Source organism: Nanorana parkeri, unplaced genomic scaffold (assembly GCF_000935625.1).
Source record: "Nanorana parkeri isolate BGI_ZX_2015 unplaced genomic scaffold, ASM93562v1 scaffold1750, whole genome shotgun sequence".
Classification (NCBI taxonomy): domain Eukaryota; kingdom Metazoa; phylum Chordata; class Amphibia; order Anura; family Dicroglossidae; genus Nanorana; species Nanorana parkeri.
This window is the reverse complement of record NW_017308018.1, coordinates 215,801-233,818: the sequence shown is the minus strand read 5'-3', so window position 1 is coordinate 233,818 and position 18,018 is coordinate 215,801. Positions and strand designations below refer to the sequence as shown.

The following is an 18,018-nucleotide window of genomic DNA, read 5'->3' as shown; positions in this document are numbered from 1 at the left end:
TACATTTATTTATTTATTTATTTTAAAGTGGACTTTGCCATTAAAGTGGTTCTGTCGCCAACACACTAAACAAATGTGTAAAAACGCCAACATACAAAGCCTGGCTACAGTTTCCCAACAAGCACTATTAATAAAAACAGCACCTTTGACATACGTGACATACGTGTGTATCAGGATGGCATCATAGCCTAGAGCAACAAGGTTTTAAAAGAATGCTTAAAACAAAGACAAAATATAGCTGCTTCGTATTATATAGTAGCTATCACTGAGCTCTACAGCACCTCATCAAAGCAATTTATTATAACAATATAGTTTTCTGTGTATTCATCTTCCTTCCATTGTTTCCCTACATGACCTGCATGTTAAATCACCTGGGGGTAATAGATCATTCCATTAGAACTGCACACTCGCTTACTGCCAGACACATTCTTCTGGGTGGGTTTTCCTGATTTGCTGCAGTATTGATTATTTTCATGCCAGCGGAGAAGAGCCTGTCCCTGTATTGACAAGAAGCACGAGGTAAACAACGGCAAACTATATTAAACCTACATATCATTTGAAACACTGCTTAAAGAGAGCAATGTTAATTGCCTGGCTGGTATGTCATCTCACTGGCTTTAGTTCTTCTTAGTCACAGACCTGGTACAAGTACACGGATCAGGAAAGTCACAGTAAGGTCAAAGTCTTTTCTGCACCCTTGTTCCAGATTAGTGACGAGAAACACTGATTTCACAGGTCATTTTTCAGTATTCAGCGCTGCGGTTGGGGGGGGGGGGTTATCAAAACTGGAGCAGACAAAATTTGCAGCAGCTTCTCTCTTATTTTTAAATCTTCCCTGAGCAAACTGAAGAGAGATGCCATGGGCAACTGTTCCAGATTCTGTTTGCTCCAGTTTTGATCAATTCCCCCCATTGAGCTTTCTTTTGGTGGTATTTAATCACCACTGGAGTTTTATTTTTTTACTATATAACAAAAAAAAGTACCAATAAATTAGAAAAAAAAAATGTTTCGCTTTATTATGTTATGAAACATTTATTATTATCCAATTGTTTGGTAAAATAAATAAATGGGGTGATGTCGGGTAAATAGACGACAAACACGTCAAGCTTAAAAATTGTGCGCTTCCACGAAATGGCAAAAAACTACCACCCCCAAAATTCGCCATAGGCGACGCTTTAAGCTTTTACCGTTCATAAGGTTAGTATTAATAGTGATTGATGGCCCTAAGATTATTGCTCGCACTCTGACATTCGAGGCTATATGTAACATGTGCGGCGTAATGGGCACAATCCTCGTTTTCGCACATAGGAGCACTTCGCGCGTGTTTGCGTGTGTATGTGGGGCGGGGGACTTTTTTTGGTGGTTTTTTTTTAAGTGTGACTCATTTTTGGGGGGCACAGAGCCGGGATCGGCGGCAGAGGGAGGCGCATGAAGGCACAACATACAAGCGATTGGGCGGCTCTACAGCCGCCGGACAGCTTGTATGTAAACAGCCAAATTTTACAGCTCTTGCATGCCTCGTCCAGGCGCAAGAACCTTTTAAAACGCCCACCTGCATCTAGGATGTACAGCTGGCGGGTGGCAAGTGGTTAAGGACTTTGCACTTTCAAATTTTATAAACCCCTCAAGTAGAGTACACACGTATTACATTTCATCTGGTTCCTGATGAACTAGACAAAATTCACACAATGGGTGCCACTGCCGGCACCCTTCCACCCAGCATCCCTTGATCAGCTGATTGAAGGAGCAGGTTGGAAAATTCTCTGCCGAACGGAGGTGGCAGCAAATCAGCTACAAGCTCCGTTTGGGCATTCGGACGGAGGCTGACGGTCCTAAAAACAGCAGGGGATTCGTCCACCCACACTGGCAAATGTTGATGGAGGAATCTGTTATATTTTCTTTCAGTATATACAGTATACACGTGTATACCCGGCTTTACACTATTGAGCTTTTTTTTTTTCACCTTTTACTTTTTATACACCTCTGAAAACACTGTGAAATGTGGTCCATATTTGTTCTGGAAACCAGAATGTGCACAATATACAGGAGCATCTTACATACTATGGTATACCCTTATCTGTAGTGGGTACAGGGTATATGAGAGGATCCATCAGGAAAGGCTGGGTGGTCCCTACTATAGATAGGCATCTGTAGTAGGTACAGGGTGAAGCATTTTAAAGCTTTGGTGCAATTTATCATGGCCAGCACTGATTGTGAGGTGTATAAGACACCATCCTTGAAAAGGATCCATAAGTGAAACCAGACTTCTGTAATAGTGTGAGGTAAATACTATATGGACCTACGTGAACTATGGTGAATATATACAGTATGTCTATTGGGACTAAGAGGTGAAAATCGCTCAAATGGGGAAATGATATGGAAAAAAGAAAATAAGGGTTTTTAAGTGCTGCGTTTTTATGAACTTTGATTTTTGATGTGGACTATATATCGTCTATTATATGCTGGCTGCTATTGAACTGATAATCAGCATGGACTTTCTTCCTTTTCATTAGCTCATAATTTTAACACCCTCACTCACTTTAAACTCTAAAGTGATGAACGGTAACGGCTTATAAAGTGTCGCCTATGATCAATTTTGGGTACTGTCGGGTTTTTTTTTCCATTCCATTTAAGGCTTGACATGTTTGGAATCTATTTACCTGATACAACCCCATCTTTTACATTATACCAAAAAATAGCTATTATATAATGTTTGTGTGCACTAAAGCTTTTATTGTAATTTTAATGTATTTTTTCCTAAAAATATCAACTTGAAATAACATTTGTGCAACTATTGCACAACTTAAATAATTGCAACTAGCATTTTTTCTTTATTCTACAGGGCCTCTGCTTTCAGAAAATATATAATTGTTTGGGGGGTTTTAATACGGTTTTCTAGCAAAAAATTCAGATTTTAACACCTGGGTGGAAAATTTGAAAAAGTGCTCTGAATGCCAAGTGGTTAAACTAATAATAACAATATATAATACAAAGCCTCTTTTAATACACACAGACAGAATAAATAAAAGTCTAACACGTGAATGCAAACTCTTTAATAATGAATATCTTCTCCCTGTCAGGTCATGTCATGTCATGTCATAGACAAACAAACTTTCATTATAACAAAGGGAGCTTAATAAATAAAGTCAGGCTCCATAATTGCCAGCATGTTTTACCATACAGTAAAAGCTACAAACCAGTTTGTCTATAAAAAAATATCTCATTATTATGTGATGCACTGATCGTGAGCGCAGTTTTGGTCACTGAAGTCACCGTGAAACGTTAGGCACAGTAAGTTTAAAGAAAGAAAAAAAAGGTTTAAAACATCCTTTGACTGTAGAAGACTAGGGTTTCCGGCCTCTGGCAACACTCACTACATTAGCATCGATGATCCCTGTCAAAGCCTATCAAGGACATTTTGGTTCATGAAAGCAGTAGACTTCTCTCTAACATGCCTGGGCAAGAGGCGAGCTAGTCCTGCTACTCACATGGTATAAAACTATTAAAATATCTGCTTCTGGCAGTATTGTGCTTCTGTTACAGCAAGTCTGTAGACCTGAAGGAAGAAAGCCAAGGTGAACATACTAGTATAACTCTTCCAGGGGCACTTTCACTGTCCCCTTCGTTGGAACTTGCAAGATATCCATCATAAAGAAATGGAACTCTCAAGGATGTGCCTGATAACCTAGTATGTGTCAGTGTGGGTTGATAGCCTTATTTAGTAGGAGGAATGTGGTCATTTATTTACATACTTGCACACAGTGAATGCTGAGGGCCCTTGTGAAGAATGGTTTGAGCATTTTGAGGGCCTGAAACTTGTCTGGGTGCCAAATATAAAGGAGCACAAAGAGGGCCTGTGTGCTTCAGCCTTATTCAGTAAAATCTTTTCTACTTCCAGTTTGTGAGTTCCAGCAGAATGGAAATACAGAATGCTTTCTGAATCACAAACTGACTTAGAAATCACACACCCTTCTGACAAAACATGTTTACCAATTAACAATAGCAGCATGAGTGCAGAGAGGACCAATGGAAGGGAATAGATCTGCAATCCAATACCACTTTACAACTATGTATTGTTTTCACTTATATTTGAATTTGCCCTGTGTCTGCAATCTCTTTGTGTCTACATCCTTTTCAAGGTGCAGGTGCTTATCTTGCTCTGCTATCTGCCATGCCTTACCATTTACTAGCCTATATACAGTGGCATGACAATAGTCATAGCAGCCCAAGTGGCTGCTATGGGGCCTGGGGTTGGAGGGGGCACTATTCGGGGGGCTGGTTAAGAAAACTAAAGTGTCAAGCTTCCAATATAGAAGGGCTGAAGTGAGACCACAGGATTGTCTAGTCACAGATTCCCCACTGTGCAGTAAGAAGCATTTGCTTATCATAGCAGTGAAGTTTTATTGCTCTGAACTTCTGCTACAGACTGATATTATCTCTGTATGCCTAATGCTGTCACAAATCCCAGAGTTTCACCTCTTTTAAAATCTTATAGGAGGTGTGAGGTTTGTGGTTCCACAAAAAAAAGCTTAAAGGAGAACTATGAGGTTGAGTGAAAATCACTCACCTCATAGCTCTCCTTTAATAAAGCTAGAGTTTACAGACATTTGTATTAGCATTGAAGAGTAAGTGTGTGCAAGAGCAATATTCATTGTATCATAATAAAAAATATAATTATGGTTATTATTATTATTAGTGCTACTATAACTTTTGCCCCCAGCACAGCTCTGTAGTAGTGTACTGGCTATGTTAACAGCTCTCTGCATGATTGTCCCTGATACATACCTCATGTTAAGATCAATGACACATATTGACGCTGACAGCAACTACAGAGAGAGTTAGACATACAGTATATACCTAAGGTTCACTGCTATGACAGGAAGGGACTATATCACAGAGCTAGCAGACCAAATCCTAAATTGATGCCTGAACAGTTAAGCATATAGAATTGTGTCTGCTGCCCATAGTTGAGCTTTGGAGGTGGTTATTAGGAAATAGGACCTAACACACAATGGGGGATTTCTAGGGCTCTAATGAGCTCTTTTTTGTTTCAAAGGGTCCTGAGGAAATGTAATGTAATGTAATGTAATGATTCATTTATTCAAATGGTATTACAATATTAACACTTTCATGTAAATAAAGCTACATTTATGTAATGTTCAGTCCGGGTGAACTAACAGACTATATGGATCTCAACTGTGGTTCTAGGGTACGGGTATCAGAGTGGCAGCTGCACCTCACTTGCCCCGTTTTTAGGGGAGGCTGAGAGGGAGCTGCCTCACATCATTTCCCCGCTGGGGTGAGGGTTTGGTGACCCCGGAGTGTGGGGTCGAGCTGGAGTGAGGAGAGAGTCCGTGCACTGGTAATCTACCTCAGCAGGGGCAAATGATCAGCGTTGGTGAGTATACACAGCAGTTTGATGTTAATCAGTGGTGAGGCGTCCTCACAGCAGTGGAGGTACAACAATCAGTGGAGAGTATGCACACAGTGAGTATAACCAGCAGGTATGAGCCTTCACAGCATTAGATGTGTTTAAGCCCGCAATATTCACAGCAGTAGATATTATACCAGCAAGTATGAGTATTCACAGCAGCAGATTTATACCAGCAAGTATGAGTATTCACAGCAGCAGATCTATACCAGCAAGTATGAGATTTCACAGCAGCAGATTTATACCAGCAAGTATGAGCATTCACAGCAGTGGATGTTTAAGTAATCAATAGAGAGTAGCCACAGCAGTGGATATAACCAGCAATTATGGGTATTAACCGTAGTAGCTATGGGAGAAACTTTAGCATCTGGTGCTATTGTATAGGTATAGCCCAGGGTACTTGCGTTCCAGTTGGGTAGGTTTGAGAGTCCAGGTCCCGGGGGAGAGAAGGGAGCGCTGAGTTGATCAGCGTCCTGCTACATCAATAGCGAGACGCCGATCAACTGACGGGCGGCGGCTTTAAGCCGAGGGGGCGGAGCTACAGGGCGCGCCTGCGCAGGACGTAGATCCCGGAGGAGAGAGAGATGCCGGCAATTCACACCGCGCCTGCGCAGTACGACCACGGGCACTGCCACCCGAGGCCATCACCCGCTCTGAGCGACCCCGGGCAGGAGGAACCCGCTGTCCCTGCACAGGACCGCGACGGACGCCCGCACCGGACCCCCCCAGGGTACAACCCTTACAATTTAATTTGTAATGAAGCAATAATCTGACCTCTTAATAAAGTTCCCATAGCAAGACTGTCCTTCTGAACTTTTATAATCAGCATGATGGGGTTATTTTGGAAAGCTTAGAATCTGAAGACTGAACGTGTGTTTGCCAGCACGGCGGTTATTGAATGCAGCCGCGTTACGGCCACTTACCTCTCTCATCTACAGTACATAAAGGAGATTCCAAGATATACCTTTTGTCTGATACCCACAAGCATTCTATTGCTACACATTTTCCCTGTCAGAGAGAAAAGCATTTGGGGCCAATAGAAATTTGTTCTCAATTGCCTATGCAGTCATTAGTAGAGTGTCACATTTCACAACATATACCTACTCAATGCCTCTAGCCTGTATTTGGAATAAGAAAATGCTAATTGTTGCAAAGGACCCATTTACCAGTTTGCCAGATGTTGGTACTTGGCCATGGGAACCTGATTGTTGCAGTAGATCACAGTTTCAGATTCCCTGGATTACTGGCATAACAAATCAGAGAGGATTCACTCATTACTGTTCAAGTGCTTTGAAGACGAATTGCCATCTATCTGATTGGCCTATAAGGGATACCCATAAATGCAAAGCAACTATTGTTTATTACAGTAAGAAAGATGCATGACTTTAAAGTAGGGATGCACTGATACCAAGTCCTGTACTGGGTACAAGTACATGTACAGTTACAAGTACAGATACTTTTCGAGCTCCAAGAATAAACAAGAGAAAAATTCAAAAGGAGGCAGCTGTCATTTGTAAGGAGCATACGGAGCTCCTGGGATTTGTACATCTCTGTTTTTATAAATATAAATGAAGTGATGCACCGATACCATTTTTACAAGTACTAGAAAAAAAACTAGAAGAAAACTATTTTTTCACAAGTTTTGATTATTATTATTATTTTATAATTTTTTATATTATAGTATAACAAATATATTTATATATAATTTTTATTTTCCTAATTTTGTTTTACACTCTTTTTAATTTTTTTTACACTTTGTAAAAAAAAAAAATGAAACATTATTGTTTGTCAGTTTATATCAAGCAATCACTATGACTGCTTGATAAATTAACTTTTAAAAAAAAATTTTGGGCTATTAGCTAATAATAACCTTAGAGACTGATCCTGACTTTAGTCAGATTCAGATCTCACTAAAAGCTCTTTGATCGTGCCTAGACGATCAGAACTGATACATTTCACTCAAAAGATATACATTGTATCTTTTTAGTGAAATGTATCTAAACATCGGGCTCTCGAGCTGTCAAAACAAATAGCAGAGAGGTGAGTCACTGCTACCTCTCTGCTATTTTCAGCTGTCAAATACAGTACCGCAAATTGCGGTCCCGTATTTGCATGTAACAACTTCATTCTTTCATTAATGAAAGGAAGAAGCTTTTACAAAAAGCTTAATTATTTCATTAATGAATTCCTCAATACTGAGGCATTCATTAATGACTGGTAACTGCTGAGAATCAGCAGTTACCTGCTGATTACAAAGCCTGATATAACTCGTTACATACAGTGTACGTGGCCAGTCATATAGGCACAAAGTGCCGGGACGTTCACTGTACGTCTCCAGTCACGAAGGGGTTAAACCCTCAGATTTTTTAACATAAAACAATACTGTAATGTGTGCCTTACTGTAATCCATGGTAGTTTCCCTTCTCTTTGCTGTTTTCTTCTAGTTTGTTTCCTCATTTTTTTTTATTTTATTCAAACTAAGTGAGGGGTTAGGTACACATATGTGATATAATTATATAGCCCTATCTGTCCTCTAAAAAACAATATATAATATGTGTGGGTACGTTTAGTAAGAAAGTATATTACTGCTGTGGAAGAATCACACAGCAAAAATGTAAAAAGTGTTTTTTACATTTCATTCATTTATGAACAGAAACTGAAAACTAGCTCAGTCATGAAGGGGTTAATGTCACTTTAACCTCTCGCTGCAGTGAGGCCTGTGCCTTAGTATTGTCGCCATATCCTGTTGCCTGTATCTTGTTCTTGCATTGTACCCTGTTCCTGACTTGTACCCTGACCTGGACCTGACCTTTACGCCTGAGGCCCCCCGATCTTTGTCTCCTGGCTCCCCTCTTGTTGCCCTGCTCTCCAGGTTATACCCAGCCCTGTTATCTCTGATATCTGATTTGTCATTGTATATTGTTTAGCTCTCATATGTTACTGGTGGTCGTGGGGTTACATGTGTTTGTAATGTTTTTCTAATAAACTATAGTTCACAGGAATTGTTTGGTATCTGAAGTGTGGTCACATGCTTGGTTACCCTGTAGAGATACCTGCACGCAGTGTTCGGACACCTTTAAGCATACATTCATCCAGTCTATTTAGCTGGAAAAAAACGGTGAATAAAACAGATTGTTGTTCCCCTAGTGGAGTTACTCTCTAAGGAAACACACTAATACACAGGAGAGCAAATGTTGTCCCTTCATATTGGCAGTCGACAATAAATACAGGCAGGAGCCTCAATTCACAAAGCTTTACACAAGGATAAGAACTCTGGTTTGTTTTTGTTTTTTAAAGTGACAGTTATTTTCAGTTGAGTCCAATGAAACTTCAAAATGACAGTCGCATAGCTGAAATAAAGATCCTTCTCCTTGAGTGTCAGCTTTGTGAATTGAGCCTACAGTGTTATGCTGGGCACACACCTTACAACCAAAAGTCTTGCGATGGTTGTAAGGTGGTTAAAAAAAACGTACGATCTGCCTATCTTGGACAGGCAGATCGTACTTGCGATGATCGCAAGCCCGCCCCGCTGAGCCCGCGTTAGTGCACACCGGCCCGTTGCGGCATTTATCTTACAAACGTGCCACACACCCGCCGACAATCGTACGACTCTCGGCGGGTTTTCGAACATGTTCAGAAGATAAAAGTCGTGCGACCTTGCGATAATCGTACGATCGCGGGATTTCCCGTGATTATCGTACGATTATCGCAAGGTGGGTGGGCACCTTTAGAGAACAGTCTTTATCCAATTGTCTGAACGTGGCCTAAGTATCTTGGACAGGCAGAGCATACTTGCGATGATCGCAAGCCCGCCCCGCTGAGCCCGCGCTTGTGCACACCGGCCCTCCCCGCTGAGCCCGCGCTTGTGCACACCGGCCCGTTGCGGCATTTATCTTACAAACATGCCACACACCCGCCGACAATCGTACGACTCTCGGCGGGGTTTCGAACATGTTCAGAAGATAAAAGTCGTGCGACCTCGCCATAATCGTACGATCGCGGGATTTCCCGTGATTATCGTACGATTATTGCAAGCTGTGTGGGCACCTTTAGAGAACAGTCTTTATCCAATTGTCTGAACGTGGCCTAAGTATTCCAGTGGACGTGCATTAGAATGTAGAATATTGTTGATATAAAATATATAGTCAATAAAGAGAGCAAACAACCATTTGTCAGATTATCATGCATTGACCCCCATCTGTGCACGCACTCCGTCAGGTTGTGCCCGTGTACTTGATCCAGAACAGGAAAGCAAATATTTTTTTTTTTTGCTATAGGTGACCTGCATTCCCGGAAAAAAAGCTTTTCCAGCTAAATAGACTGGATGAATGTATGCTTAAAGGTGCCCATACACCTGCCGATTATCGTACCATAATCGCGGTTGATCCCGAGATCGTACCATAATCGCGGTTGATCCCGAGATCGTACCATAATCGGCAGGTGTATGGGCAGCGTGCGACCGCATCTACCTACCTGCAGCTGGAAAATCGTACGATTTTCGGAAGTTAGTAGCGTGCTGGGAAGATAAGAGTCGCATGGGCCGGTGTGAGCAAGTGCACATTGCCCGCTCACCATTGCAATCATCGGCAAGCCTGCCCCTCAGCGGGGAGGACTTGCGATGATCGCAAGTACGATCTGCCTGTCCAAGATGGGCAGGTCGTATGAAATTTTAATGACCTTACAACCATCGCACAACGAAAGTCGTGCAATGGTTGTAAGGTGTATGGCCAGCTTTATACCACGGGTGGGCAAACTCTGGCCCTCCAGCTGTTCTGGAACTACAAATCATGAGACATCCCAAGATTCTCACAGCCACAGGCATGAATCTCAGAGACAGATGCATGATAGGATTTGTAGTTTCACCATAGCTGGAGGGCCAGAGTTTGCATATCTCTGCTTTATAACCAGATATAATCTAGTAATACAATACTGGTCAATATGGCTAAACATTTTATATGACAATAACAAAAACATAAGACATTTTTTGAAAAATAGCCAAGTATAACCATGAATGACATACCCGAGACAGCATAGATCCATCTTTTCCATCTATTTTCACAATAGCTTTGCGGAAATCTGTGAACTTTCCTGATAATTCATTCTCCAGGTTAGATTGTTCCAGGGACCCTAGGAAACAATGAGCATATAAAAAATGCATAAGGCAAAGATTAATAGGCACATTGCTGCAACCTATGGCAGATCTTATTGTTTGTCACCGGGCTCTGCACATCCTGCCTGCTCTTTGTCATTAAATTGGTCTCACATCTCGGTCTCTATTGTGGTGACACCGCTGTTACAGTGTGATTATATGCTATGAACTCTGATGCCAAATAAACAAATACTGCACGGAGGGTCTAAAAAAAAAAAAGCATCATCTGACACAGCACCTCGATCTTTCTATAATGTAACACAGCAATAATGTAACCAGAATATTTACAAACATACATCTGTATTGTTGAAATTACAAAATAAGATTACTGAAAAAAACCCAAAAAAGATTCTATTAACAGTGGGCAGCACAGTGGCTTAGTGGTTAGCACTTCTGCCTTGCAGCACTGGGGCCCTCAATCTGCATCCTGAACAGGACACTATCTGCATGGAGTCTGCATGTTCTCTCTGTACTTGCACGGGTGTCAGAAGTCAGTGCCAAGGGACTTATGCATGGGTCTGCGCATGTGCATGCATACAGCCTGGCTCATAGAGCTAGGCCGGGTCGCACACCTCTGTAAAGGCGCGCGGATGCGCGTGCACACATCCGAGGTATCATGGCGCCAAATGGGCTATTTAAACTGGGCCCTTTCTTGCCTCTGGTGCGGAGTACTCGTCAGCTAATGTGTACCCGTATTCCTTAACCTGATTCCTGTTTCCTGCCTTCCCGTTGCAAACCCGGCTTGTTGCTCAACCACGCTGATCCTCTGGTGACCCTGATCCTGGCTCGATTTTGGACTACGCTTCTGCCTCCTGTCTTGTACTACGTTGCCCGCACAGTTCTGACCTCGGCCTTCCTCCTGACCACTATCTCACCTGCTGTCCTGATACCTCCTCGCCTGCAGGTTGCCAACCTGGTCCATCTCATGTTGAGTATTCTTGTCCTGCTTCCTCGCCGCGCGTTCCTATTCAGCGGAGCTCCTGCAAGCTCAACCTACTTCAGTAAAATCTACTTACGGCACTCGTGCCCCTCTGTGCCCCAGCTCACCTGTCCCACTATTCAGGGGTCCTGGGACTAGAGCTGCAAGAGAGGCCTCCTTCATCACCTCATGCTCTATAAAAGGTACCCGACAGTGGGTTTCCTCCAGTATTCTCCCATACATATGCTGCTAGGTTAAAGCTGAACTATTATTTAAATATATTCTTCAATAGCCACCAAAGATATAAATCCACCATGTGTGCATTGCATGCCATTGCAAACCCAGTTATTACATTGTATTGTAGTGGTAACATTATCACTGTGCTGAATACAGCCTAGACAGACAGCACAGATGTGGGAGGGACCCAGCAGATTCCACCCGCTACAGGCTGCCTGCAGAAAAGTAGAAGAGGGGGTGGATACAAGACTAGTCACCCTGCACAAGGAGAGAGTAGCAGTGACTGGTCTTTATTACAGGAAGCTCCTGCACAGATTTCACACTGGATTACTGCACAGATCTGGAAGAAATACACAAAGCACACCAAGGTCCGAGGAAGAATATACATGTCTTTGGATCTAGACAATATTTGTTTCTCCAGGATCTCAACTTAAATTGTCTCTTGTCTAAACTGGCCCTAGTATGCTATTCCACTGAGTGGACTCATGATGCCCTAACACCAATTTGAGAAGCACTTTGTGTTCTCAGGAAAAAAAAAACACTATAGAAGTATAAATTGATAATATTAATATATGGCTGTTGTGAAAAACAGGAAATGCAATACAAAAATACATCATTATAAAAATATCCGGTGACATTTACAAAACCGTATATGTAAATGTAGATTTTCAAAAAGCAGTAAAGTTCACCTACCTAGGTCCAGTGCAAATTCTGCAGTGCATGAATCTGAGCAGCCAACAAGAACTGAGTCTTCCAAAGTCAACTTGCATTTTCCATGCTGGCTGAGGGTGTTCAGTAACTCTATAAAGCCAAGAGTGCCTATTATAAAACTTGAGCCAACGAGCACATTATAATGTCACCCTAATTCACTATATCTGAGAGGGAAGTCAGTGATGAACGGTCACATGATCACAGGTCTAATAAATCACTGTCACTACCTGTGTGACAAAGGTCTAAATCTGGGGAAAACTACTACTACTCCAATATAATATTTCCCCACATAACACATTCTAAAGCAACGAATACAATCCTTTGCAGAATTTGCAATAAAAAAACGCATACCCGATATATAATAATAATGATATTTCCATATTTTTGAATGTCCCTTCTTGGTAATTTGCAAGCGTAGTTTAAAACAAAAGCTCACTTATCCTTCTTGCCCCTTTCTCTTGACCTAACCTAACCCCCACCCCCCTTCACAGATGTGTACTTAAACTCGATCTGACGGGTGCGGTTTGGTTGTTTGCTTTCATGCAGTCAAGTCTTCACTCTCATGGCCCAGCCTGTGCATTACAGCCCCATAGACCTCTATGAGATTGTGTCCGATCATTTCAAGCCTCGGGATACAGCTCTATAGAAGTCTATGGGGCACTGATACACAGGCACATTTAGAAAAGTGACAACTTCCACCACCACAGATCAAGAAGTAAGCATTGTGGGGTGGAGGGGGGTATGGGTAAGGTTGTGGCAGAAAGAATAAATGCACTTTGTTTTAAAGTGCGATTATTAAAATAGACTATTCTTCACCTTGAACTCCAGGTAGATATCAAAATATCATTTAATGCAGTTATGTGTTAAAAAATCTTGACTTTATTTTTAAATGCAATCAGTATAAATCTTGACAGCAGCCTACTATAATCCCCTATACAGTAAAAGTCTGGCTGGGAGTGGGAGGGCCAGTACTCTGAGCCAATCAAGGTCTGCATCATTAACATGTCCTGACAGCACACTGACAGAAGGAGAAAGAAGCGGTATTATCTTATCAGTTTACTACTGCTCATTCATTGCCCAGTCACAGGCTATGTTATGGAGGTGACCAAGCTGTGTTGCTTAGCTGCAGTAAATAAAAAGTAAGGTCACCAACCTGGTTCAGCTGTCTAGCAGGGCTGTATAATTCTTAGGGCTGGATAGACAGGAATACAAATATTTTAGAAGCTGAAACTGATATTAATGTATTTCATCCGTGTACTTAACCTTTTGTCTGAAGTTCAGCTTTAATTGCTATTTAAAGACTGTTTTACTGGGATGGTAAAATATTTACCTTTACTGGATAATATGCTGATCCTGGCCCCTTCCTGAGCTGGTCAGTTGACCTAATGCCTAAGTCTTTGGTCACATCATTTCTGCTGAAAGAGATGATCAGCCAATCTTAATTCTAATTCTTCTCTTCAACAGGAATCGCATTACTGTCCTCGTTATGTAAGCAGTACTGGAGGGGTCCTGAAGGAGCTATTCTCCAGTAAAGTTAAAGTGACATTAAACCCTCAGATTTTTTTACATAAACCAATACTGTAATGTGTACCTTACTGTAATCCATGGTTGTTTCCCTTCTCTTTGCTGCTCTTCCTTTTAAATCCTCATGTCTTCTCATGCTTGGGGAGAACTTCCCTTTGCAGCTGACTGCCTCTTCCTGTAGTGCTGGCTCAGGTTGCAAACCTATACACAGACACCATGTAGCCATTCCAGAGACAAGGCAGTCTGCTGCAAAACAGAAGTTCTGCCCAGCATGAGAAGACATGAGGATTTAAAAGGAAGAGCAGCAAAGAGAAGGGAAACAACCATGTATTGGTAAGGCGCACATTACAGTATTGTTTTATGTTTAAAAAAAAACACTGTATTGAATGTTTGGAATTTCAGCCGCCACTATATTTTCCTTTCCAACAAGCTTGGCTTTATATTAACATCTGGTCACCACTGACCTATTTATTTCCCATACATGCAAAGTATACCCTGTGTACCTTACATGCCTGAGCTAATTTACAAGATAATTAAAGCTACACTCCTCCCTTAGTCTTGCACAGTTATACAGGCACCTCCCCTGTACTAAAACTGCTTATCATGATTGTATATTACAGTGTGATATATTGACTGTCAAACCATAGAAATGTCCATACACAAAAATATCAGACATCTGTGTACACACTCGCTAGAAGAGTAGCAAATGGTATAATCAAAGCAACATCTCTCTTTGATTATACCGTTTGTTACTCTTTAATATGATTTTACTGCACACTATGAGCTTCTCAGGGTGTGCATTAAAAGCTGCAGCAAGTCAGATAGAGCTTAATTTCCTGGCTGGAGGGCATCCAGCATCATCCAGTACTTTCCTTCCCAACCAAACCGTCCCTGGCCCACTCCTTTTAGTCATTGCATTTCCGTTCTTGAAATCATGCAGGCTCAGCATCACTTGTGGGCATTACCTAGGACGGTCTGCATGCAATCAAAGTCTGCCCACTCCTCCAGACTGACACCAACCCATGAGGCCATTTTGATATTTGTAGAACTCATCCCAAAAGCCAGCTGACTGCTAGCATCAGGGCTGAGGGCTCTTGCGAGGAGTACTAAGGCAGGTTGCTTTGATGTTTTCAGGAAGCTATGTACAGCACCCTGCCAAACCCTCCTACCATGCATGATCTGCCCTCATGACATAGTAAGCATGGAGACCCAGAGATGACATCACTGGGTCCTAAATAAGGTATGTAATCATAATAGCTATATGAAAAAACATTTTTTTTAAAGTCACCAAAAAGGGTTTTACTTACCTGTGTCTCCGCCGCTCGCTCTCGTCCGAAGAAGTGAAAAATTATCAAGCGGCTGCGAAGGATCATGGGGCAGGCGCATGCGCAGTGGAGCTCTTCGGCCGGGAGAAGAGGAGAGACACAGGGTAAGTCAATGCAAGCAGCCCAGCAGTGTGCACGTGCACAGACTCCCGTGGGGCAGGAAGACACAGCAGTCAGCGCTGAATCAGAGACCAACGCCATTGCTGAAAACTACTGCAAAGAAGAAGATGATCGGCTCAAGAGGCATCATTTAAGGTAAGTCCTTAAAGCAGAAATGGGGGGGAAATTGTATCCTTTAATGTCACTTTAAGCTTTAAAATTAGGTATAAAGCACCAAGTAAAGCAGCGGAGATGTATATGATGTATATTCAGGTTCTACAGAATATGTTCATTTTTTCAAGTGCTAGATAGAACATTAAAGCTTTTTGACTCATGAGGAAACAAGAGCATGTTTACCTGAAGAGCTTATAAGTGGTACACAATAACTACTGTCGGACTTCCGTACAAGGGGTGAAAGCTTGTGGAACAGATAAAATGATCCTGATTTTAGTGCCTGGCGACAAATGTCATCATTTTCTTTTAATTCAAACAGGAAGCTGGGGATAAATATGAACATAATGTTAAGCAATATATTGGCTAACAAGGGAAAGCAGTAAGAGGAAGAATTACATGTTATTGTTCCTTTGCAAAGTGGACGCATCCATTAAGAGAATAACAGCACAGTAAATGGATTTGACATTGTGAAGCAGACTTTGCTTCAATCATTCTATGTCATAATGAGTCATCTTTTATCCACTTATCAGATTGTCACTTTTTTAGTGTATCATGGTGTACCTACTACCCTCACCACCACCACCGCTAACAAGATATTTACAGTTTCTGGTTAAAGTGCCTTTACATCTCAATGCACAAACTGCAAGGTCAGCTTTTCATATGAAGTGCCTGTCTATGACAAAGGAACTGAAAGTGGTAGAAAGTAGAAGGGGGAAGTACAGTTTATTCTCTTTTAATGACATCCCAGTCTTAGTCCGTAGGGTTCAATATTGAGTTGGCCCACTCTTTGCAACTTTAACAGCTTCAACTCTTCAGGGAAGGCTCTCCACAAGGTTTAGGAGTGTGTCTATGGGAATGTTTGACCATTCTTCCAGAAGCACATTTGTGAAGTCAGGTACTGATGTTGGACGAGTAGGCCTAGCTCACAGTCTCCGCTCTAATTCATCCCAAAGGTGTTCTATCGGGTTGAGGTCAGGACTCTGTGCAGGCCAGTAAGGTTCCTCCACCCCAAGCTCATCCATTTCTTTATGGGCCTTGCTTTGTGCACTGGTGCGCATTCATGTTGGAACAGGATGGAGCCATCCCCAAACTGTTGCCACAAAGTTGGGAGCTGAAATTGTCCAAAATGACTTGATATACTGATGCCTTAAGAGTTCCCTTCACTAGAACTAGAGGGCCAAGCCCAACCCCTGAAAAACAACCCCCCACCATAATCCCCCCTCCACCAAACTTTACACTTGGCACAATGCAGTCAGGCAAGTACAGTTCTCCTAGCAAGCTCCAAATCCAGACACGTCCATCGGATTGCCAGACAGAGAAGCGTGATTCGTCACTCCAGAGAACACATCTCCAGTTCTCTAGAGTCCAGTGGTGGCGTGCTTTACACCACTGCATCCGACGCTTTGCATTGCACTTGGTGATGTAAGGCTTGGATGCAGCTGCTCGGCCATGGAAACCCATTCCATAAAGCTCTCTACACACTGAGCTTATGTGGCTCACTGAACCCTAAATACAGGAGGTCTGAACAATTCTCCTAAATACCAGAATGTAAATGCCAACAAGTGAACCATTAGATATTGCATATACTCTATGTGCCGCTGCAGGAGAAATGTCATGACACTAGAGCAGCCCTTTATAAAGACAAGAAAATTATGTTTCTGGTACAAAGAATGGCAACATTATTTACAAAAGTAATAATGTTTAAACTAAAGCTTATAAACATATTAACATAACAAAAAAATACATGCATAGTAAAAACAGAATAAATGAAATAAAAATAAAATCAGCAACATTTTTTTCATAAAAAAAGGAGTTAATTATGGCTGATTAGCGCTAACTAAGGGGTGACATAAAATAGTCTAAAATATACTGCAACATTATATTGTAACAACATATTTATCAATGAACCCTGCAAACCCTGATTACAGGCTGCATTTGCACAGGAGTGGTTGGACAGACTTACAAGAACCTCCTGGCCAAGAAGACTACATCTCCACCAAGTTGAATCATGACAGAAACAAATGCAATGCTCTTTTCTATAATATATGACCTTTTTTTCCTCTCTCTTCCTCTTCCCCCTCCATTTATCCCTCCTCCACTCTTTAACTCCTTCCCTACCCCAACCCCTACTTCCCATTCCCACCTCTCAGACCCTCTCTTCCTCTTACCTTCTCTTTCTTCTTTCAGACTTTTACCACCTGCCCTTCCTCCCCCCTACGCCCTTCCCGCAAGTCAGATATCAACAGCCTAATACGAGCACACTAATGAGAGCAGAATCTGATTGGCTGCCAGGATTTACCACCCATTACAGATCATTGTGGTGTGTTCTTAAAGCCAAAATAAATTATTTTTGGCCTCCCTGGAGCTCCTGACATATTGTGCAACAAATCCGCAACAAGGTCTTTTATTTAGCACCCAAGGCAAAAAGGCCAAAGTGCCCCCACCAACC

General features: G+C 41.9%; 1 protein-coding gene across 1 annotated transcript in view; it reads right to left on the bottom strand.

Annotated features, from left to right (window-relative positions):
* Window positions 1-18,018, bottom strand: part of NUDT13 (nudix hydrolase 13) — a 30,086-nt gene that overhangs the window by 9,086 nt on the left and 2,982 nt on the right. The window contains exons 2-5 of the mRNA XM_018571409.1: window positions 15,753-15,892; window positions 12,430-12,537; window positions 10,452-10,558; window positions 372-497 (exon numbers count right to left, since the gene is read on the bottom strand). Coding sequence (XP_018426911.1) covers window positions 372-497; window positions 10,452-10,558; window positions 12,430-12,537; window positions 15,753-15,892 — 481 coding nt within the window. The remainder of the gene's footprint in view (window positions 1-371; window positions 498-10,451; window positions 10,559-12,429; window positions 12,538-15,752; window positions 15,893-18,018) is intronic.